General features: G+C 37.2%; 1 protein-coding gene across 1 annotated transcript in view; it reads right to left on the reverse strand.

Moving 5' to 3' along the window:
• The window catches only part of TUSC3 (tumor suppressor candidate 3), a gene marked incomplete at its 5' end in the record, with an annotated part of 133,891 nt that extends 110,726 nt beyond the window's left edge, over positions 1-23,165 (reverse strand). Inside the window, one exon of the mRNA XM_082051659.1 lies at positions 23,040-23,165. Coding sequence (XP_081907785.1) covers positions 23,040-23,165 — 126 coding nt within the window. The remainder of the gene's footprint in view (positions 1-23,039) is intronic.
• Between the last annotated feature and the right edge of the window lie 427 nt (positions 23,166-23,592).

The following is a 23,592-nucleotide window of genomic DNA, read 5'->3' on the forward strand; positions in this document are numbered from 1 at the left end:
TTTTAACCACAAGTGCCATGAACTTCGAGTTGCATCTTTTTGTTTGTAATATTCTTGGTGTTTCATTTTATCTGTTGTCATAGTGGGGATCTTACACATTGAATGATATTTTGTCAGCATCTTTCCTCTGAAGGTGTAAGACCTATTCCACATGTTTTTTTCTACTCCATCTTTAATAAAAATACAATATAGACAGCTACTTTTTCAAAATAATGAAAGTTCATTTCTCTTACTAAGGTAGTTTCAGAGTTAAATTATGATTTGGGAACCAGGACATGGTTCTCCCATTCAAAACATAAAACAATGTTGTGTTGTTGTTAATGTAAACTGCTGTGATATGAACATAGTTCAATTTTTCAAGAAAAACTGTTAATGTACTTCAAAAGCAGTCAGGTTTCATACTGCGTTGACCTCCATCACAAGTTCATTCCACATTTTAAAGACTACCATTGAAAGTACTATCTCATGCCCTCACACAGGCCGTTCTCAACACTGAAATGAACTGTTACTGTGTCATTAAAACCAGAATTTTTGCCATGCAATAAATGCAGGCAAAAGATCATCTTGCTGCTTGTTCAAGGACGTGTATTTTTTTTTCTTATAAAGCTTCAGAACAGATGGTAGGAGATTACCTTGCAAATGACAACTGTCATCTCTTTACCAACTGGCCATATTAAGTTTAATATTTTTTCCCCACATATATTTAAATCACTTCTTTCAGGCACTTTCTGTTACAGTTCATTCATGGTTACCATGAATGTATGCAGTTGTGCACTTAACAGTTTCTGGATGAAAAAACACAGAACAGTGACATTTCTCCAGAAATGTTTTTTCCTGGAAATTTGGTCCAGGCAGATTGAGGAATTTTCACATTTGTTTACATTTTGGACCTTTCAGAACTACTACAGACAACCAGGAATCCCAGGTACACTCCTTCAGCATACACAAATCCAATGCGTTGTTCACATATCCATCACATATGCGTTCAGTACAGAATTTCTAATGAATAACTGTACTCTGATACTGCATCTAGAAAGCACACTTTTACAAAGTTATGAAAACATGAAATGAAAACAGTCACTTCTCAGTTTACAAAGCAAATGAAAAGTCCATGTAAAATCAGGAAGTGCATTGCAGATAATCTGTTCAGAGAATGCAGTCATTAGAATTTTCATCATTAGAACACATCTGCTAATTAGGTTTAAATCAACTGTTGAAGTACTGATGATCTGATGGATACAAACTGCAGTGTTCTACACAGACATACACCATGTGATCAAATATTGTATCCTGTCTCCTTATATTCCTATTACCCAATTATTTTTCCCCATAGCCACAGCAATCCAGGACTATCTTACGGAAATCTTTAAAAAAGATGCATAAGAGCCATGCAAGCAGAAATGATTAATTCAGAATCAAGAAAAATAAGTATAAGTTTAGTATTATGGTCTTTAAAGTGTTATGTTTCATGCATAGTCCAAGAATCTGTATGATCCAACTAGTCAAAACACTTTCTTTTAAAATCTTATACTTACTACAGAAAGTCTTGAACTTAGAGAATTAAAACTGCAGATGATGCAAGACCCAGAGTAGCTGATAAACCAGATGATAGTGCTGCCCATGAGAAGAACTCTTGACAGGCTGAAGAAATGGGCCAACGGAAATTTCAATTTCAACAATGGAAAATGCACACTTTAAAATATGGGGAGGAAAAGCCCCATGCACCAGCACACCTTACAGGACCACCAGTTGGAAGAAAAAAAAAATGGATCTAAGGGTCCTGGTGGACAACAAACTGAACAGTGAACCAACAATAAGTCCTTGCAGCAAAGCAGCACTCTGTCCTGCAGTAGGAACAGCATCACAAGTATTACAGACATTACTTCTCCTTCAAAAAAAGTTAATATAACAGTATTTGATAAATCAGAATATATCACGGTTTTCAAGTGCATAAAATTATTATGAATGCATTCTCATTTCAACATTTTGTGGTAACTAATTACTCTCCTTGAAATCATGAGAAGAATTAATTTTAGTCATATAGTTGCAATGGTGAAAAATAAGACCTATCTTTCTAAACCAAAACCTTATTCTTTGCATAATGTATCCATTATTGAAGATAAGTACCTCAATTTTCCTTAAGAAGGACTATTATCCTATTTATTATAACACCATGGTAAAAAATGGGGTAAGAAGGGATCTCCAGAGGCAATCCCATCCAACCTCCTCCTCAAATCACAGCTAACTTCAGGAGTTGCACAGGTCACCAAGGGCCTTGTCCAGTAGAGTTCTGAAAGCCTCCAAGGATGGAGATTCTACAGCCTCTCTGGGCATCCTCTTCATTATGAATAATTTTTTCCTTCAGAATACAGTGAAAATTTTCTTCTTGCTGTACCTCGTGGCCCGCACTGCTTGTTCTTTCACTATACAAACTACTAGATCACAGATAACGTGTCCACAACTCAGGTTTCTTGGGAAAAAGTCAAGAGAAAAAAAGAAGAATGAACAGCTCTGCTCCTTCTACAATTCAAAAACTACATGACTTGCAGAAGGATGATTATCCACAGGAGGGAAGAATGCCTGCTCAGAGCACATAAGGTATAATACTTACACCATCTGAAAAACTGGCTAAGTCTGACATGCCATATCAGGTATCTCTGTGTCAGTATATCGCATAGGAAGACCCAAACGTAAGAGTAAAATCAAGTCCAGTTTTGCAATTTTCAATCTGTTTCAAGATAAAAGGGTAGTGACCAATTCAAAGGCCAAATGACCAAAAGCTTTCTCCCCGCTCAATCTTAAATTATTTACTCTCAGTTCCAGAAAGCTAGAAGACTGTTCACAGCTTAAGAATATCAATAATAAAATGTCCAAATATCAGCCCAATTATCCTGAAAGAAAAATGCCCTTCAGCAACAGAATGGGCTCTTTTGCTTCTTAAGTAGAGAGACCAATAATTTGGTAGAGTCTTGGTGCCATATATAGTGGAAAAAGGAAAACCTTACTCTTAAGAAGGTTGAACCTCTCTGAATAATGCATTTTCTGTGGAATCATTGCAACTGAATTTGTGCTTAGTAAAACATAAGTTTGAGTCCAGACTGATTTGGTAGTTTCACCTCATTCAGAGCTCAAGGCTAAGAAAGGGGAAAAAAAAAAAAAAAAAAAAAAAAAATCTACTTCCTGCCAGAACAGGGTCAACAGGGTCTCAGAAATGAACAAATTATCTACAGAGCAAGGTGTTTTGAAGAGTAACTCTCTTCAGTAAATTCAGAGAACCCTAAGACTTGCCCGAGCTCCTCAGACAAGCCTGGAGGATTTGAAATTCACTTTCTTTGTGTTAGTGTCTGAGAGGATGCCGAATGAACACAAAAACTAAACAGATTATTTCATGCATGGTTTCACCAACCTCTGGATTAAGAAGAACACATTCCTGCGACACAAGGCATACAACAGCAGAATTTACATCTGATAAGATACTTGCAGTTTGGAGCCACGTCAATCCTCTCCAGATACAGTTGTAATACAGATCTACATTCCTTAACAGTCTTATTCTGTAAGGCATTGAAAGAGAGTTGCAAGATCTAGGACTACAGAATTAATCGCGAACTAGCATTCCTCATGGAAAGGCCCATTAGTAGAAAACATTTACACTCAAGAAAACCAGAGCACAAAACAGGTAAGGGGTAGGAGACTATGAGCTGGTGAGGGGGCAACACTTCCCCTCCGGAGACATTCATCTGTAGATGCTGTTTGAGAAAAAAACATTGGGAACAAGTGAACTCAGACTGAATGAGTTAAGTCATTCTCACCCATCTTATATTGAGATACAAGCTGATTGGATATTATGAGATATTCATAGAACAAGGTAGATTTTTACAACTGCTCAGGAAGGAAGGGAAAAAAAAAAAGATTTCTTCTGATTATCACAATATGGCACACAGCTTGCCATTCTGGAAAGAGATACAATCTGAACCATTTTCAGCAGAACAAGGGAACAGGACAAAAATCACTTCCGTGAGGGCTCCTGTCGATAGATGGATAACACGAGAGGCAATGATTAGAGCTTAATGAATGAGAATCATCACTTTTATAGATTAATGCAGAAACTGATCATGATGAGATCAGAATCCATTATTAGCCTTGTACATATCAGGGAATTGCCATAAGGACTGTAAAGGGAAAAATAAAAGCATCTAACAGAGATCACATTCCTTTTGATAGCATTTCACACCATGTCATCCCAGTTATTTTTCTTCTCCAAGTGTAGCAAACAAATAAGTTTATAGAGCTTATTCATGCAGCCTATTTTGAATTTTCAGGGAAGAAACAAACTCAAGACCAATCAGTCACAATGAAGACCTTTGAGCCAAAAATAAGGAACCTATTAAATCTCAATGACAAAAGGATATAGGTCACAGAGAAAAAGAATTGTGTTGAATCTCTGACAATTCCTTCACTTTATGTCATTATTAGAAAAGCCAGGTCCAACAGAACTAATAAAACATTTTATCTTTCAGATTAACTGTGCTGAGTATCTGTAAAGCTAAAAGTCCTTTAGTATCTTACGTTTAGAAATAGTACTAGTGGTACTTGAAGGATTTATCCTTACTGTTACCTTGCAGTGTTTGGAAACACCAGGAGAACATTATACATAGGAATATGCTATCAGATTAGAATTGCTAGGCATTTTCAGTCACACGAAATAGCAACTGGAAAGCAGATTTTGGGTATTACTTTCTTCAGCACAAGCTGTAAGCTAAGATAATAACAAAACTAAAAGAATAAATACCAAAAGAAAGAGGACCTAAATGTTAGGAAGCAATCCAACCACAAAAACCAAAACAAATCAAACAAAAGAGCACACACCAAAAAAACCCCACATCCCACAAACAAAAATCAGAAAAATAGTTAGGATACAGGAAGAAAACAAGTAGACTTTTTATCTAAGCAGACTTCTTTTTTTTTTTTAAGGACACTTTTTGTTTAAGCAGGGTTGTTGGTTTTTTTCTTCACAGGAAGAAGAAAAGTAACTTTTTTTTGATGAATTGAGACTGCAGATAATGACACTGCATTTTAGAAAAACTCAGAGGCTTTGGAAGACAAGTTATTCTTTGAAAAAACAAATGATAAAAACAGAAAAAAGACAATGAAAAACTGCACTAGAAGATTTGAAAGTTATTTCTAAAAAAAAAATCTGCAAAATCTCTATAAGAGGAAAAAATAAGATTATGAGAGACTGATCTGCTATTATGCTTTTTCTTTATTTACAGGTTTTATATACAAATATCAAAGGACAACATGTACACTAAACTGCTACCCCAGAGAATTCTACAGAAAGGGATAACAAGAACAGAAGGAAGAGAGCCAATAAAAACAGTCCAAATAATCAAAAGATAAATACTTTTCTGATCTGAAATCCAATGCAAAAAGCAACAGCTATAACAGAATAACTGCATTCCTTACCATAAATTTAGGAAAAAAAAATATTCTGAGTACATGGGGGAACTTCAAGGAGAAATTATAGGTCAGGATGACTATCAGATACATGAAGAGGATCTGCTGAGATAGCACATTTATTAAAAGACCTAAATATTATCTAGACGATGAAATAACCTGCGCTTGGAAATTCCATTCTGTATCACAGAAGCATATCTATGATCCACTCATTACAAACCTTCTAGTTCCACTTAAGTTAAAAAAAAAAAATAAAAATCCCTCTACAACTATTTTCTTCAGGCTTCCTTGGGAACCCTTGCTAGGAAGTGTTGCTTTTTGCTGTCTCTTTGTATGGTGCCATTAAAAGTAAGGCACACCTCTTTCTCCTCTGCATCAAACACGTAGTGTTATGTGGTAACTGCTAGGCCATCTGTCTCTAGAGGACACACAGACATATTACTGAGCAATATTCTCAGTGGTCTAAATTTCCCCTTTCTACATAATAATTAAAAAAAAACGAAGTCATAGTAAACAACCCACCCTTTTTGAAAAATTAACCCAAGAGAAAATGGTTAAGAAACTAAAACAATTAAGCAGAGAGAAAAGAATGACTAGACAGACTAAAGCAACCAAAGGACAGGGATATACCCTGAATGCAAAAGAAGCCAATCTGAAACATGAAATATGTAGTTGTTTGGGTTTTTTTTTTTTCTATTTCATATCTATCTTACAGAAGATTTTTTTATGTGAACAACATTATGTATAATGTGGCTGACTACACCTAAGAGAACAGACATACTGGGAGACACCAAGCTCAGGAGGTCACAAAGAATATTTCTTTTAATTTAGCCAGTTGTTCTCATAAGTCCAAAATTGAAGCACAAGACTAATTTTCCTTAAACAGAGGATTATTTAGATAAACCAGTAATAGCACACTAGTTTTGTCATCCATTACTGAAGGAACATTATAATTTATTGCTTCAGGTGGGTATATATCTATGGCACACACCTAAAATATATATTATTGTCATATACTCAAAAATTAACAGCACTTTGTGCTCCACAATTTTGTAGGTTTTTATTAACAGCCAGTTTAAATTTAATTATTTCGAGTATTTGTTATGTGATCCAGCATACCTTTCATGTGGCCATACGTGCATTTCAGGAGTACAAAGACTCATTGTGCTCAGATGAGCACAATGTAATACAGACATAGGAACTGCAAGAAAGGCTGAGAGTGACAGCACCAGTGAAACCATATGGATTGTTCTAACAGGTCAGATTGAGCCCGCAAAACACAGGATGTCTAACTCCGTATAACCAAGAGACCACTTCAGCAGCCAGCAACCTGAATGGAAAGCAGATGCTGCTTTTCCCTGAGAAATTCCTAAGAAAAAAAAGGAGACTACAGAACTGTATGATACCTTAGATCTGTTCACACTGCAGTATTTTGACAAATTTACTGGATATTTACCATCACCAAAATGAACAGAGTATTGGAAGCAATGATCTGGACCAACCTGTTTACATTTCAGTGTATGACCTTAGAGATTTAAATATGTAGCTCTTTGGTAGATATAATATATAGTGTCTTGTTAATAATAAACACCTAGAGCTCTATGTATTGTGATTAGTTTTAAAATACACAATAACTTCCAGCAAAAATTGTTTGAGTAGAACTTTATGAAAAATTAGACTTTAAAAGTTTCCTACAAGAGTTCAGAAGAATCTGCTAATGTAATTTATGGACCCATAAATTTTAAAGAATTAGAAGCCTTCACCTAAACTATCAAATTGTACATTTTAATGTTTGCATTTGATTTTATAGTCCCCACACTGCCACAGCAACAATTTCCACATTTTCCCCATCTGTCTGTAGAAGGAATGAATGTACACTCTATATCCATAAATTGTGTTAAGAGCATCAACCAATGAACCGTCCTAAAAAACGTGATTGCATTAAGTGAATTCCACACTATCAAGTCATAATTCTAACTCCATAGCTGAGAAGCATGGAATGTCTTGACCTCAGTGTGAATTCCATGGATCAAAAAAACTCCTCAGTATGTTAGATGCTATTGAGCAACACAACTGGACACTTCTACATAGCCCAGCCTCCAGAGGAAACATTTCTCTTAAGTTACCGTTTGTTGTTTTGTTTTTTTTCTTTCCCTTTCTTTCTTTTCCTTCACTATCAGCAAGAGAATATTGACAGTCAGGAAGCCTAGATTCTATTCCAGCTCTGAGACATAATAATGGCTAGAAAGGACATGACAAATTAGTTTGGTCACTTTGAAAGGCAGGATGAAATAGTAAGTATGATTTTCAATCCTAAATCAGCTTTTTTTTTTTTTTTTTTTTTTTTAATTTGGAAAATATACTGCTTCCTACTTTCCAAGTATCATTTTCATTTTCTTGTTCCCACCTCTGGCATCAGCCCTCTAGACAAGATGGATAGTTGGTAAAAATACAAGTATTTACCTCCTTTTTCATCCATAGGCTTATCAGGAAGATAACCATATTTGACCCATGGCACATATATAGTCAAAATCCACTGGGCTTGTCTTGGTAGATGAATTTTCCAGTATGGCAAAAACCACTCTGTAATCTACTTCACGTAATTGAATTGGCTGATGAAGAGCTGATCTACTATGGAGCCCAAACAGATTCCAGTAAGGGGCTTAGACCCTGAGCACATGTAAACAATCTTACAAAAGAAAGTGAGCCAGTACCCACCATCTCGGTGTTAAGGTATCTTTCAAAGTAGTACACCTCCTAATACTTCTAACTTATTTTCATCATGACTAATGTTCCCATCGTGAGAAAAAATTTACTCTATCGTCACATTATTTCACTGTCACTTTATTGTTAATAGTTATTCATACAGTCTTCACCATCTCTGACATTTATTCTGCATAGTTTTATTCTATTACGCCATCCTTTTATTGGTCACTTTCCTGTCAGAGCTTCCTAGAAAATTATATTTCTCAGGAAGAAAAAAAAAAAATAGAACCACTAAATTTAGCATTCTTCTTCTCTATGACTAATACCTCAACATTTTCAAATAACAAAACCTTTTACAAAGCTTTCCTTTTTTCTGTGTCAGTCATCCAGATGAAAATCTTGCATGCTTGCAATTACCCGTACATTAAAGAACAGAAATATTACAGAGTTACTTGAGCAGGAGTTCCTTTCATCAGAATACTACCCTCTCTGGTAAGTCATTCATTAGAAGACAAAGGACATAGCATGGTGCTAAACTAATGAATGGATTCTGTGGTTCAACAGGAGGTAGACAATCTCTAATAACAGATAAAGCCCTTAATCCTCCTAATAGAATAATTACTTTGTAGTTTCAGATCTATTTCTGATTAAAGGCAAGACTATTCATAGATACCATCACATAATTTTGATCTAAATAGAAAAGTGAAATTAAGAAGACTAAAACAGAAGTTCATTGTTGAATGCTAAATCAAAACAGTACAAGTAGTAAGGAAGCTTCAATGCAAAACCTAATGGTTTAAATATGTTAAGAAAAAGCCGTTTAAATACCCAAGCACCGAATTAATTTCTGTGTTGAATATTAAAAATTCAAGTACTTTATAGTGGATAACTCAATAACTCACATTGAGGAAACTGTAACTGGAATTAACATCTACATTAGAAACTAAAAGCATGATGTGTTTACCAAAATAATGTTGTCTTGTCAAAAAAGCATGGACATAACATGAAGTCTAAATTTTTACTTTCTGAAATTAACTTCCAAAATCAACCTGAAATCAAATTTCTAAAGGTCTATGCATTTTTCATTCTTAGAAAAAGTGACTATAGATCTAATGATGAAAACCAGCTGAAAATCTCTCTCTAAGCTCATTTTTAACACACACTCTTTTAACTCTTGGTTGACTCAAGATTCATTGTAAAGACTTGAGTAAAAATGTGTTTCCTCCAGAACATTTTTACATCAGAACAGTTACTTAAATTCAAGAAAAGTTCCATTTTCACTCCTTGGGAGAAACACAGACTTCAAATTACTTTGGAAAACAAAGCTGCTGTATCAGCTAATGAACTTGTAATTTTCTCCCTCAGCCAAGAAAGCAGGAGTTCTGCATGAGAGCACAATGCATTCATTGTTTAAAAAAATGATGTTGCTATAACTGAACAGCTTCAGCTAGATTTTTTTTTTTTTAATCATTTAAGATATATGCAAATAGATTAATACACTAACACATCCATAATTATAGGACTTGAACGTGGTGGGACAAGAAAAATGCAATTAAAGATGAAAGTTCCACATGTCATCTTAATACACAACATATAATTGGACTTACAATCTCTCCATCATAGTTCACTTGAGGCTCTTGTAAAATGAACATGGCTAAGGCATCAGCATGTTTGTCCTAAATTTATGAAGAGGCTGAGGATGGAAATATCATTCAGTTCTTATATGGGTGGAAATGTCTCCTCAGTACCACCAGTGATAGCACTAAAGGTTGCTAAGCCTCCAATAATAATATCCCAACTATTAATAAAAGCCCAGAGTGGGATGACTTCAGGCCTCATTGTTTTGTGGTATAGCCCATTACTAATATGTTTTCTACAGTATAAAATATTTTGCACTAAAATAAATTTATCAGCTTTAGTGCCTCTCCCCTCATCTAGCATACCATTAAAACAGAGTCAAATATGGTGATATTGGGCCACCTATATATTAAATCAAACACCACTATAATCTTGTGCTATGCTCTCTTTCAGTTGGTATCTATAGGTATAACACAGTACTTAGTTTAACTAAGCCACACAGAAGCAGTTAACTGAGGAATTTGGATCTACTGCAAACAGGAACTGAGACCAGAGCTGGCACTGCCAGATTTGAATGAGCTTCTCCTGCCTGTCACTGGGTACGTATAGTCAGATTTTGTGTAATCTCCTCCACAGCTTTGTAATATACAAACAGCTTAGATCAGCAGAAGAAAAATGCTGATTTGAGCACCTTTATGTTCCCAGCAAGGTCCCCACGACCTCCAAATGTTCAGGGCTGGCACTCGGAGCACTGGGCACAGTGCACTTATACCTCTCTCAGCCACCTCCACTGACAAAGGGAGTTCCAGCTGAGAAGGTGGTAGCTAGCAGCTTAAATAGAAAAAGTGAGTGTACAGAGGTTACCCTGAAGAACTCTCACTACTTAAAATTAACTTTGATTTCTCTCACTGCCCTCCATATGTTCCCCAACTTAAAGGTTTGGCAGGCAACACTCACGTCCAGATGGTGGAGAAGTAAACCTATTTGAACAGATTGTATTACAATGTTTTACACTAAACAGTTATTGGATTAAATGTACAAATAGTTGTGGGAACCCAGGACTTCCCTCTTCCAAATGATCACCATTCGGCTTGAAAATTATCTCCCCTCTTGTTGCTCCTCTGTGGCCCAGTGAATCTTTCTCTGAAGCTCTGTACCTGTGCAAGAGGACAGTTTGACTAGATTGACATTAGTGAGTAGCACAAAGAAAACATATATGTTTGTAGAACAAAACAGCTGGTACTGAAACGTTATTACCCACATCCTGAAGAATTTTGCTTCAAATGAATTCTAAACTGGTTCCAAGGGCTGTATGTGGATTAGCAATTGGAGTGCATTATCTGCATTTCTGGAGTGCACACTTCAGATTTATTTCAGTAACAGAATCCAGTTTACACACTCAAGAGACCATTTCAGAGCACAAACTATGCATTGCTGGAGGAAAACAAGTGATTCACTTCAGAGTAGGAGCTGCTGCTTGAATTAAAACAATCATGCGAACTACCTTCAGAGGATCCAAGCACCCAGAGGAGCAGACAGTCAAGTGTTCAGGATACTTGATGTGAAGCAGGATGTCACTTCCCAGAAATCAAATGAGTATCAACTGTTCCCATTGTTTCAGTTTTCCAGACACGCTCTAACCACAACGCTGCTGTCTAAGAAGTTGAGATGTCGCACTTCATTGACAAATTAAATCCTACTGCGAATGTTACAAGTTCATAGCAAACAATGACTTAAGAATGCCTAGTGTCTGTGCACAGAATCGCTTAAAACACAAGATGCCAATTCAGATAAGAATTGTCCTCCATATGTGAAAAAGCAGAACTTCAGATGTCTATTACTTTTAAAGAAATTGAATAAGGTTAGCAGCCTCTAGAACCAATACACCGTTACACAAGAGCATCTTAGATAATTTTGAATTCTGAAAGCTACATTCTCCAGGAGATCTGATAAAACACTTCAATCATTTACAGGATCTAGGTTTAGAGTTATAAGAAGACAAAAATTCACAGCTTTCAACACAAAGGTAAATGCTATTTCATATAGACCAGGGCAAACCAGTGTGTGTATGCATTTACGTGTGTGTGTGTGTGTGTGTGTGTGTGTGTATATATCTATATATAAAATCTATCTGTACTGACTGATTTATCCAGCTTAGAGGAAACAAACAGAAAAACGAGAAAACCTACCATGCATTTTAAGTGGAAAATTATTAGCAATGCCTGAAACCAAAAAGCATAAAGGAAATGAAAAACAATGATAACATCTGGAGTCTGTCCAGCGGATATTAATAATGGTTTATCTTTGTTTCTAAACAAATTGCCCACTAAAGAAGTTAGTGCACTGCTACAAATAAGCAGAATTTGAAGAAAACTTACAAATATAGACAAGAGCTTTTATTCACACCTAGCTTAGATAGAAAGTGTCTCACAACAGAAGGAAAATATTTACACAATAACATCAGTATTAATGCACCACTCCTGTGAATTTCTGCACAATTTCTGCCTCACCCACTCAAAGCAATTTCACTTTATCAGTAACTGAATCCATCTGCTGTGGACAAAAAAGAGGCATTAACAGTTCTACGTCTTGAGTTTGGATTAACCTTCCTAGGACTGATGCTCGCCTTGAAATTCCAATGGAGCTCCGGCCGTTCCCTTTCCACTTCATTTGGAAGCTTTGGTAGAAATCAGACATAGAACTGAAGGATGAAAAACCTTCCAATTAAATGCATTTAAGCTGAGCCATTGGACGGTTTCCTAGAGCTCAAACCATGACTAAAATATTTAAAGTGTGATGCAAAAATAATAAATTCAGACAACTTAGCACTACCAGTTTCTATCCTCTAACATTACTACAAGATTTACGGACCCTCACTTTTAAACACATTTGATCATTGACCTTGGATTTTCTTAAATCTTAATAGTTAAACCTCATAAACATTTTTACTGTTTTTATGGCAAGGTCATGTCATGTTTCCTTAAGGAAAAAGAATACCATTAGAACAATTTCCTGAATGAAATTAGCAAATATTGCCATCTAGATTTTGTGGTAACTACTGCTTAACTGTAATAAAAGGACACATCTAAATAGCACAATAAAAATATTCCTGTTGGATCAAAACAATATTTGTTTGGATGATCAAAGCTTGTATTTTAGAAATGCATGTCTCTTATTGTGTGCTTTTTAAATATTTTTACATGTAATTTGGGTGGCACCATATTTCACAGGCATTTTGCCTCAAATTCAGATCAACCGCTCATAGAAAATAAAAAGTTGATCAGATTCAACACCCCTACCTGATGCCACTCACTGAGCAAGTCACATTCCAGCATAAACTAGAAGAACCTAGGACTCGTTGAGAGAACATGCAGGAGGAATCTGCCTACTAACAAAGTTTCATGTGCCATTAACAGCAATTCCATTTAAGGCATATGGCTGGTAGCCAATAAGAAGAAATCTTATCAACTTCACTTACCCATCACCATAAAGACTGATTCATTTTGAACTGATTTTTATAATACTCAACTCTGGATTCATAGATAGCCTGAAAGCCTTCTTACAGTGTAAAGGCAACATAAATGGTTAATGAAAATATAAAGCATTTTTAAGAAATTAGGTCAGAAAAATACAAGAGCAAATAAAAAGTTTCACTTATTCACACTTTCACAGTAAAAGCGCTGCATTCTGTGTCATATTACCATATTAATATATCCCTTAATTCTTCCAGTCTAGTTATTGTAGTAAAATAAGAAAAAAAAAAAAAAAAAAAAACAAAAAAACAAAAAAACAAAAACAAAAAAAAAAAAAAAAAAACAAAAAACAAAAAACTGGCAATTCATGCCCTCTTCACTTCAGGACAGCTTTCAATAGTTTTTATTTTCCCTCGTACTTTTTCTATACTCTAGCCCAAAACTAACAAAAAAACAGCTTTATCAAATAAGTTAACTTCAGCAAGTTGCCTTTGTTTTCCAAAACAGACTTCAAGAAAACATGGGATGGGATTTCTATTTAAGTCACCTGAATGCATAACGTTACACTGGACATAAGGTTTGCATGTTGAGGTAACTTGTTTTTCACTAGCTAGATGTGTGGGCAAGAAGGTAATGAAGTTCATTAACTACAGGCATCTGCAACTTGTAGTAATTCTGCTTTATATCCAACTACCAAATTGCATAGCCTACAAGTAAAAAAATTCTCGGACATGGCAGTAAAGGAGGAGGAAGAATTCTCAGTGCTCTCCAGGCCTCTGAATGTGCCCTACATCTAAAACATGCCAGACTTTGCAGTAAGATAAAGTTACGGCCCCAGTAAAGAGACTAATAAAGTAGGTAGCAAGTATATTAACTCCCTAGGCCTCTGATCTTAAGCACAATCTGAAAATACTAAATTGACATGCAAAAATATCTCAGTAAAAGGCATCACAGATGATTTACTTTAAAAGCATGCTTGAGAAAAAAACTGGCTTATTCCTGTGTGCATTTGCGCACTCTTCTAAATTTTAGACTGTTTGATCAAGTAAGAAGTGTAACGATCTTCATTAACACACAGGTATTCAAGACCCACATCTCAGGAAAAATCCCTGAAACCAAACTCTGTAAACCACAACTAACAGGCATGCTTGCATCACCTTACACAATCCGAACAGAAACCAGCACATACACCACTTTAACCATAAACACATCACCATGTCGAGAAAGGAAAAAAAGAAACCACAACTCTAATCAAGTGATTACATTCTTGTTTTGCTTTTTTATTGTTACAATTTTTAAGGACCATGTACATAGTCCTTATTGAAGAATTATCATACAGTCATCACCACTATCGTTTCCTCCTGTAGCCAAAGTTGGCGTAATACTTTACTAGGACATCTTCTGCATTAGGAAATTATACCAAATTCTGGAGAGCACAGCATGCACAGCACAGCCTTACAGTTCTGACTGTATTATCCAAACTCTAGAGAAGGACAAGATTTTGGAAACGTCCTTTTTCATTTCTTATTCCCTAGGTCAAGATCACTGACTATGCAGAATCCTAGTACTGCCCTATGCCTTCTGTTACTAAGTTGCTCTACGATTGCCCCACCAAATTATAGCTTGAATTCCTCTCTTTGGACAAACACTTACATATATGCTGCTAATTTATTCCTTCATCGTATGCAGCCCTAGCCCTGCAACTTCTGCGGTATATCAAAAAACATTACCTCTGCCGGTCACCAGATTTCTACTTGTATTTAACTACCTTCTTTATATTGTTAGATAATCTCGAAAAAAGTGCGTAGAGAAAGGAGCTGTATTTCAAAGCATCCTGTCTACCCAGTTTTATCATCCCCCACATTAATCTCTCTTGAAGAACGTGAGTCTCCAGTTATGTCTTTTATAGAAAGATGAAGATGCACATAAAAATACTTTAATAGGATTAAAAAGAATAACTATTGTAAGTTACATATTTTTAGTGCATCAGTACCCCAGTGAATTTAGTAATTATGGATTAAATATAATTTAGATTTCATTCTAGTTTACTACAAAAAGTAGAGGAGGACCATATAAAGTTTATGATAACTAAGAGAGGGAAGAACAAAATGTTTTAAGTAATAATTTGAACCACTGAAGTAAACAAAACAGCTACAATTACCGAGAAATGTTTAAGCAGCACCAACCAAAAAAATACCTCTCATCCTTTATTGTTAAAATAACCATATTCTTCAGCATACTGCAGAAAACCAAGTGCAATTTAAAAATTCTTTATTTTCAACAAACAGACTCTTGGAGGACAGTGTAACTTTGAGTTAAAGGCTTAACTTAAGATTCACAATGTATTTCTGCCATGACAAGATCTAAGAAACAAAATATGTGAAAAAGTCTGAATGTGTAGTGAGCAGGACCTGATAACATGCAACACTGAGGAAATTAGCTAATTAATTAGCTGAACAACTGTCCATTTCTTTTCATGACTCATGAAAAACAGGCTAAGTATCAAAGGACTTCATAATACAATCAAGTTTACAACAATATTCAGTAGAAGTTATAAAATAAAACCCAGAAATGAAACTTGTACTTCAAGCAAGATTTTTTTACTCTATTACCCACACCTTCGCTCTACAAGGTCAAAAATCTCAAACGATGAGACATTTACATAGCTCAGACATGAACACACGCACATCAGTATCTAGAAAAGTTAAAGAGAAATATAAATATACAAGATTTGGGACTAGACCCTGTCATACTTGGCCTATGTAAGGCAACTGGGTAAGGAAAGTAAATACATGTTAATTTTGTAATAGTAGTGTAGACAGCAATAGTGATATAGAATTATTAAAAATCCAAACTAAAAGCAGAGCAGGAAACAGTTTTAATCTTTCAAGCAGCAGATGCTACAGCCTCCAACCTTGAGCAACTCTGTGAGCTCAAAATGTAATTATACAAAGAGACTGCACAACTGTAATTAGCACATATTATGAAACTGATATACAAATATTTTACACAATACAGGCAAACTCTGCTAAGCTTAACAATCAGTACATCAAAAATAAGTTGCTTTAGATTCAGAAGAAATGGAATGGCATAATTAGGCTAAGGACTGAAACTGCTTAAGAGAAAGACGAAGAACGTGGGGTATTCCAAAATGGTATTATTGATAAAATCATCATCAAGAAATTGAAAACAAACAAACAAACCAACAAACAAACAAAAAACACAAACGTAACAGTAAATCCTATTAGGTGGGAGAACACTCTCCCTGGAGAAATGATAGAAGTCCCGCCACAACTTCAGCAATCATGAAGATGAGCGTTGCCACAAAGAAGCCTGCACTGGCAAGGGTGCAAATCTTTTCCATCTTAAATCTCTGGGCTTATTTTCTGTCACCAAAATATTGCCTGTTTTTTTTTTAATTCCCTCCTAAGAGAAGCAATCCATTCAATGCAAGTATTAATTTGCTTATCTTTCTCAGAATGTGAAGGACTTGTGATAATAGCATATAAAAACATGAGTTTCTCTATCTGAAATGCAGGTTTAAGGATCACTATAAAATTTATTTCAATTTATTTCATGGCAATCCCTCATTAGTGAAAGTTCTAACAGAAAAAAAAAAAAAAATTGTTATTACATTCAATATAGTTAAACATTACAGAAGACATGTATATATCTATATATCTCCTAAAATATGTCATAGCATTAGATGAAAATATAACAATGCTTTTTTATTATGCCTGCTTTCAGACTTCATAGAGCAAGAGGAAGAGGCCTAAAACAAATACTAGGTGAAGTTCCTGGTTTAGGTCTGATCATTAGCTTAGCCAATAAAATGTGACCTTCAAAACACTTTTAAAAATGAAAAGAATAAATCTGAAGATCCAAAACAATAACAAAAAACCCTAATGTTTTCCCACTCTAATTGTACTGACTGATTTTGCCAGAGCACTTAGAACTCAAGCAGATACAATCTGTATTTTCCATGCGGTTACACAGGATGTGCTATATTAATGGTTATAGAACAGAACAGGGAAAAGATCAATTACGCCATCTGTCTTACGACAGCAAGGATGCTAAATGGAGACATCTAGGACAGAAAAGTTTCAGTAATCCAACTAGAAAATGCTATCAGGCTGCTTTAAGCATCCTTTATTTCACTTATTGTATGCAATCACTGTAGGCATCAAGGTTTTATATACAGATTTGTTAAAATAAGAACTGCTAGTTAACTTTGTTAAGTTTCACCAAAACTTCAGTTAATTAGGAATAGAAGACAGAGGCAAATAAGACAGAGGCTTGTAAAAAATCAGTAGAAAATAAAGAATTCTTGCAACACTTTTTTCCCATTCTTCTTAGGAGAGAGTAGAGAAAAACATATAGAATTGCATTTAAAGAATTTTACATTTTCAGCCATGACTCAACACTGTTATTTCACTTCAAACCCAGAACAGCTATTTTAAAGCTCTAAGCATTGATTGAAAAAAACTCCTCTCTCTACAGCAACAATTGATAAAATGGCAAATAACACAATTGGATATAAACCCTCCACTGAAAATAGATCTTTAAAATGGCTTGAAGCTGACTCTATAGTCAGGACCGAGCTTCCCTTCACAGGTTCAACCTTTGCCACATCTCAGTTTTCAAGAAAGTTTTAAAAGGAGTCTATACTCAGTAGAACTGCCAAACATTCTCCTGCATGCGGTTTCAAAAGGCAAAAACACGCAGTGCTCCACAGTCTGGAGACCAAACCCAAAATGTTAATGATTAGAAGACCAAACAGACTTTATATTCAAGTTTAATGTTAAACAGAATTTCAAGAGATAAAAAGAAATTTAAGTTTTAATTATTATTATTTTGTTGAACTAGTATAACAGACCCTGAGAGATCAAGAATCTCTCTTATACAACACATGCCATTGAACCTATGCTGAACACTCCTCATTCATCATCTATCTTTTTTCTTCTGTTTTTATCCATTCGCTCCAGAACATATTTCTCATAATTTATTGCAGAATATTGCAGGCTTTGCTGCACATTTTGTGGGCCAGAGCTCTGAGAGGCTGACAATTGCTACATTTCTGGTGAAACACCACCACAAATTAGAGTAGGAAAGGCATTTTAAAGCAGAAGATTCTGTGGCTGCAAGGGAAGGAACACAGTAATAATCATCGATAACCTTGAATAAACAAGATGGGATCAATATGTAAAACCAAAGGAAAACATGAACACATGGTGCAGAAACAAGAGGATCACACCAATCTATCCCAGTTAATCTCACATAAAACAGAGAAAAGTATGTTCAGGACTGAAGATTCTTTCAGGAAAATTGTCACATTTAATACCCAAAGCCTTAAAAAATAATAATTAAAAAAAAAATCAAATACCAAAAAAATGCAAACACCAAACTGAAAAAACTGAAATGCTACCTTTAATCTCCATCTAAATGGAGAAGACTATGCAAAGAATAATCTATTGCTTATGGTCAGGAGGACAAGAAATAACAGGCTCAAAGTGAGGGGACTGAACACACAGGTTAGATCTTTAGGAAAAAAATCCTTTTAACAATAGGACACAGTTATAGGAAGTTGTAGAGTCACCACCACTAAAGGCTTCTCAGGGCACATCACACAGACATCTGTCAGGAGCAATAAAAGGATCGCTGAGCTATGGGATATGGGATTAATTAGACTGTCCTTCCAACCTCAACTTCTACAACGTCTCACAGTTGCTGTGACTTCTACACCCAGTTGGGGAAAGGGTAAGAGACACAGGGAAGAAAAGGTAAGGAACAGTGATAGAGATACCAGTCTTGAAACACTTCAAAAATACTCAGGGCAAACTAAGACATTACAGTAAGATACTACAGGGCAAACTAAGACATTACAGTAAGATTACTACAACATTGTTATATGTCATCAGCATCTTTTGGAGTAGATTTCAGCCCAACCAGATACTTCCACTTGAATGAAACTGACATGCTGGTCTACACAGACAGCTTCCCTGAGTTACATTTAGCAGTAATGGCAAATTTACCTATAGAAAAATAGCTACTCCAATTGCATACTAGTGGTTTTACTAAGCTTCTGAATCATCTACCTGAGAGCTCAAAAATAAATTTTGCTCTCTGTGCTAGATTCAGGCATTTTTGTTTAGTTTGATTTTCTTTAAAAACTATGTAGGTTTCTAAGGCTTATAGGCCAAAGTAGTATAGTATCCTATCAGCTAACTCAAATCCATTCTCCAGTAGTTCTTTAACTTTTTACAAATTTAATGGAATTTAAGCTGGGCCTCAGCACCTTTCAGTAATTTGCCACAGGAAAAAGTTTCTTTAGTTATCATTAAGAATATTTTACTGTATAGGACACTATAACTTAGTAATTTAAGAACTTACATATTTTCCACTATAAACACAGCTATAACATAGTATTTCACCATAAATACAGAAAGTTATGCCAGTGTTCTCATTTCCCAGTTCATCTTTCTCTGCTACCAATGAGTCCTTCAAAAACACCTAATACCTTAATTTTGTCCTCTCCTTTCTGCAAAGTCATTATTTCCATCTTCCAGGCTCATACAATTGATCCAGACATCTCTAATCATTCAAACTTTATGCAAACATTTTCATGTAGTCAATGCTTTAAAAGGAAAAACAAAAACAAAACAAAAAAACCCATACACAAACAAAAAAACAACAACAACACAACCCACACACATTCACACATTGTCTTCACCAAGAATACTTTCATCGCTTAAATTCCAATTCCAACATCTCAGGTTCTTCCTACTTTCAGGTACGTTTCAAGTACTCAAGGTTTCCAAAAAAGCTGATTGGGAAAGAAGTTTCCTTTCTCTTGTCCAGGGTAATTTTAGGACTGTATCGATGCTGGAGTAGTTACATTTATACATTCCTAAAATTACATTGAGCCCTTTGAAGGCAACCGTGGGGCTGATGTGGCCCCCAGTGAAAATGAGTTTGACACCCTTGATCTAGTCCTTAACCCTTTTTTCCAGATAGCCATCCCAACAAAGACATACATAAAGCAAGCAGGAAAGAGGAAACTGAGATGTGACTTCTTTTTATTATAATATCTCATTAAATATACCTTGTAACCCTACTACATTAACTTCCATCTTGCAGTGTTCACTTTGAAACAATTCACTGTGTGTTCCACCATTTTTCCAACTTCTACAAAAGCTATGGCAATCTTATCAGTCTCTGTGTAGAAAAACTAAGTTCACTTTACACATCTAACCTCCATCACCTTTGCCGTTTATCACTGTGTTTCTGAACAGTATTGTGAACAGGAACTTCCCATAGCACAAGAACCTGTGCTCTTTCAATTCATACAGTTTTCCTCAGAACAGTTTTTAAATGTTATTTCCAAATGGTTTCCTGTAAGAAAGTTCAATTTCATCTTTTGCATACAGATGCTTTCCACCAATATATATTGGGCAAACTACTATAGTTTTCCATATGAGGTCTGTAGGGCAAGAAAAGGAGACAGACTTTAGTTGCAATGTACATAATACAGACATATACAAAGTGATACTTTTAATATACGTACAATGTATAAAACCCCAAATACCACGAAGTTGAACTCTCCTTTAACTTTGCATTTAAAGTGAAGCAAGCGTTTACAGTGTTGCACCAGCTGCTGCAAAGATGCAGTTGTAGATACAGTGTGTCTACATAAAAGCAGTGTTTTGTCTGTAGTAGCAGTATAGTCCATTGCATAAACAGAAAAATATTAAACAGCAATGAAAAATTGAGGTGAAAAGATGCAGAAGACCAAGAGGTGTTAATTAACCAATTAAATCAGCTAAAAAGGAAAAAAAATTATAAACATGTTTCACAGAGGAGAAATACCAGCTTGAACTACAGTACCAAATGGCTAGGCAAAACATATCAATTTCAATCCTGTTATGTACCACCTCTGCAGTAGAACTAGGAAACTTCATAGAGAGTAATTGTAAATGCCAATTTTAATTTTCCATTATTTACTTTCTTTAAAAAGAAATAAAGATTATCTCTGCTACCTTGGTAGCACACCTGCCACTCCACATGAAAGTGTCAACAAAAGGTGCAATGCCAGCACCACAGCAAGACAGAATCAAGACTGTCACGCGTTAAACACATTTTATTAAAAAAAAAAAAAGTCAAAGTTTTGAAAATAAGTTAATTATAGCAAGAGAAGAGCAACACATTACTGTCTACTCTTTCTAGAAAGAAGGAAAAAGAGAATGCCTAGAATGAAAGTATTTGTTTTTTTACATTGATATCCAGGGATTTATCTCAATTATTTCAATTATATGCTTTAACTGGGTAAAACCACAGACTGCTATTTAGACACTTAAATAAGAATTTTACATACTAACTTTGGCTTTTTAGAATCATAGAATATCCTGAGTTGGAAGTGACCCATGACGATCATCAAGTCCAACTCCTGACTCCACACAGGGAAAACTAAAAGTTAAATCATACACTTAAGAGCATTATCCGCTCTCTGAACACCAAGAGGCTTGAGGCTATGACCACTTCCCTGGGGAGCTTGTTCCAGTGCTTGACCACACTCTTAAGGAAGAACTTTTTCCCAATATCCAAGCTGATCTTCCCATGATGCAGTTTTAAGCCATTCCCTCAGTCATGTCAGCAGACACCAGAAGGAAAACAGGAGCACCTCCCTCTCTGCTCCCCCTCATTTTACTTCTTTGACCTATAAGCCTTAGTAGCCTACATAATTCTTTAAAGAAAATCAACACGAAGAAAAAAATTTTTGTTTATCCTCCTCTTTGTCTGAGCAGAATGGGCACAGAGAGGACCTCTTAGCAAAATTGTTCTTTCCCTCTCCTCCACCACCACTAAGCACAGGCCCTCCAGTAACACTAACAACAGAAAACAGCTATTAAAAAAAAATTCTACTGTTTGGTAAAAAGTTGTCTCCACCCCTATATGAAATTATAGAGGAACTGTAAAGAGACTCTACTGGTTGACCAAGCATTGGGTATATGAGAATCTGGCCTGAAACTGAGGGCAAGCTAGGAAGAGAAAAGTATAGAAAGCTCTAGCAGCACTGAGAACGGAAAAAGGCAAGTATTTTTGTAAATTTGTAAATTTCCCTATTTAAATCCACGAGTTGCAGAAGACAGGCTGTTGCTACTGAAACTGAACTAGAACTGCTCCTTCCTCCACGTCTGTCTTACCCAGAAGAGGCCTCAAAGACGGCATCAACACCTACCCCAGCACACGCACACACCTGCTGCCATGACTTCAGTATCATTAACTCTGGGCATTTCTTTTAGCTGGCACCACAAACACGGGGTTTAACTTCCCCCTCCTGCCGCAGGTCAGTGCCCTTCACCTCTGACTGGCTGCACAGCCAGCCGAGGACGCCGGCCCTCGCCTTTACGTGCTCAAAACCGGGGAGTTAAAGGCCCACGACAACGGATGGCATCCCCTCGGGCCGGGACCTCAATGCAAGACACAGCGCACCCAGCACTGCGCCCCGCGGCGCCGGCTCCCGGCTGCCCTGGAAACGCCGCCGCCGGCAGCCGGCCATGTTCGGCGGGGCGGGGTGAGCGGTGCCCGGCGTCTTGCGCCCCGCGCCCCACGGGCGCCCCCCTCAGGGCAGGGGAGGGAGAGGAGCTGGCGGGGCAGGGGAAGGGCGGCCCGCGGCCGCGGCGGGAGGAGAGCCGGGGAGGCAGGGCGAGGGCCGCCGGGCAGAGGGAGGCGCCGCCGGCGCCCGGGGGCGCTGACGCGGGCGAGACAGCGCGGCAGGGCAGCCCCAGACCCTCAGCCGGGCGCGATGGCGAAAGAAGCGAACGTTTCTACCTCCTTCTTTTTCTGTCCTCCCCCGAGCTGGCCGCAGAGGAGGAGGAGCAGCACCAGCAGGAGGAGGAGGCAGCTCCCGGCCGGCAGGTGCAGCAGCCGTCGCGGTGCCCTGGTACCCAGCGCCATGTTCCCCCAGCCGCCCGGCCCGGCCGCCAGCACCTGCGACACCGCTGCCCACCTCCTCCCCGCCGATTGGGCTCGGGCTCTGGCCAATCGCATCACCCCGGGGCGCGGCTGCTCTTGGGAAATGTAGTTCTTGTCCCGCCGGCCTCGCCGCGTGCCCGCTGAGGCGCCTCGACGCCGTTTCGGCGGCGCTGCCCGGAGCGCGGCGCGGCAGGGACTGGTCCCGGGGCCGTGGCTGAGGTAGCCTCGGTGCTGGGCACCTGGCAGGCGGCCAAACGCTCAGCCCTGATGATGGATGACGGAGGCAGATGACCTCAACGGGTCGGGATGTTCTACTAGGGCTGTGGCCGCAGGAGTGGTAGATCCCAGCAGGGTGAGGGGTATTTCAGCCCGTGAGAGGCTGGGGTGAGTAGCTTTACCTGCTACTCCA

Source organism: Streptopelia decaocto (assembly GCF_964273445.1).
Source record: "Streptopelia decaocto genome assembly, chromosome: 4".
Classification (NCBI taxonomy): domain Eukaryota; kingdom Metazoa; phylum Chordata; class Aves; order Columbiformes; family Columbidae; genus Streptopelia; species Streptopelia decaocto.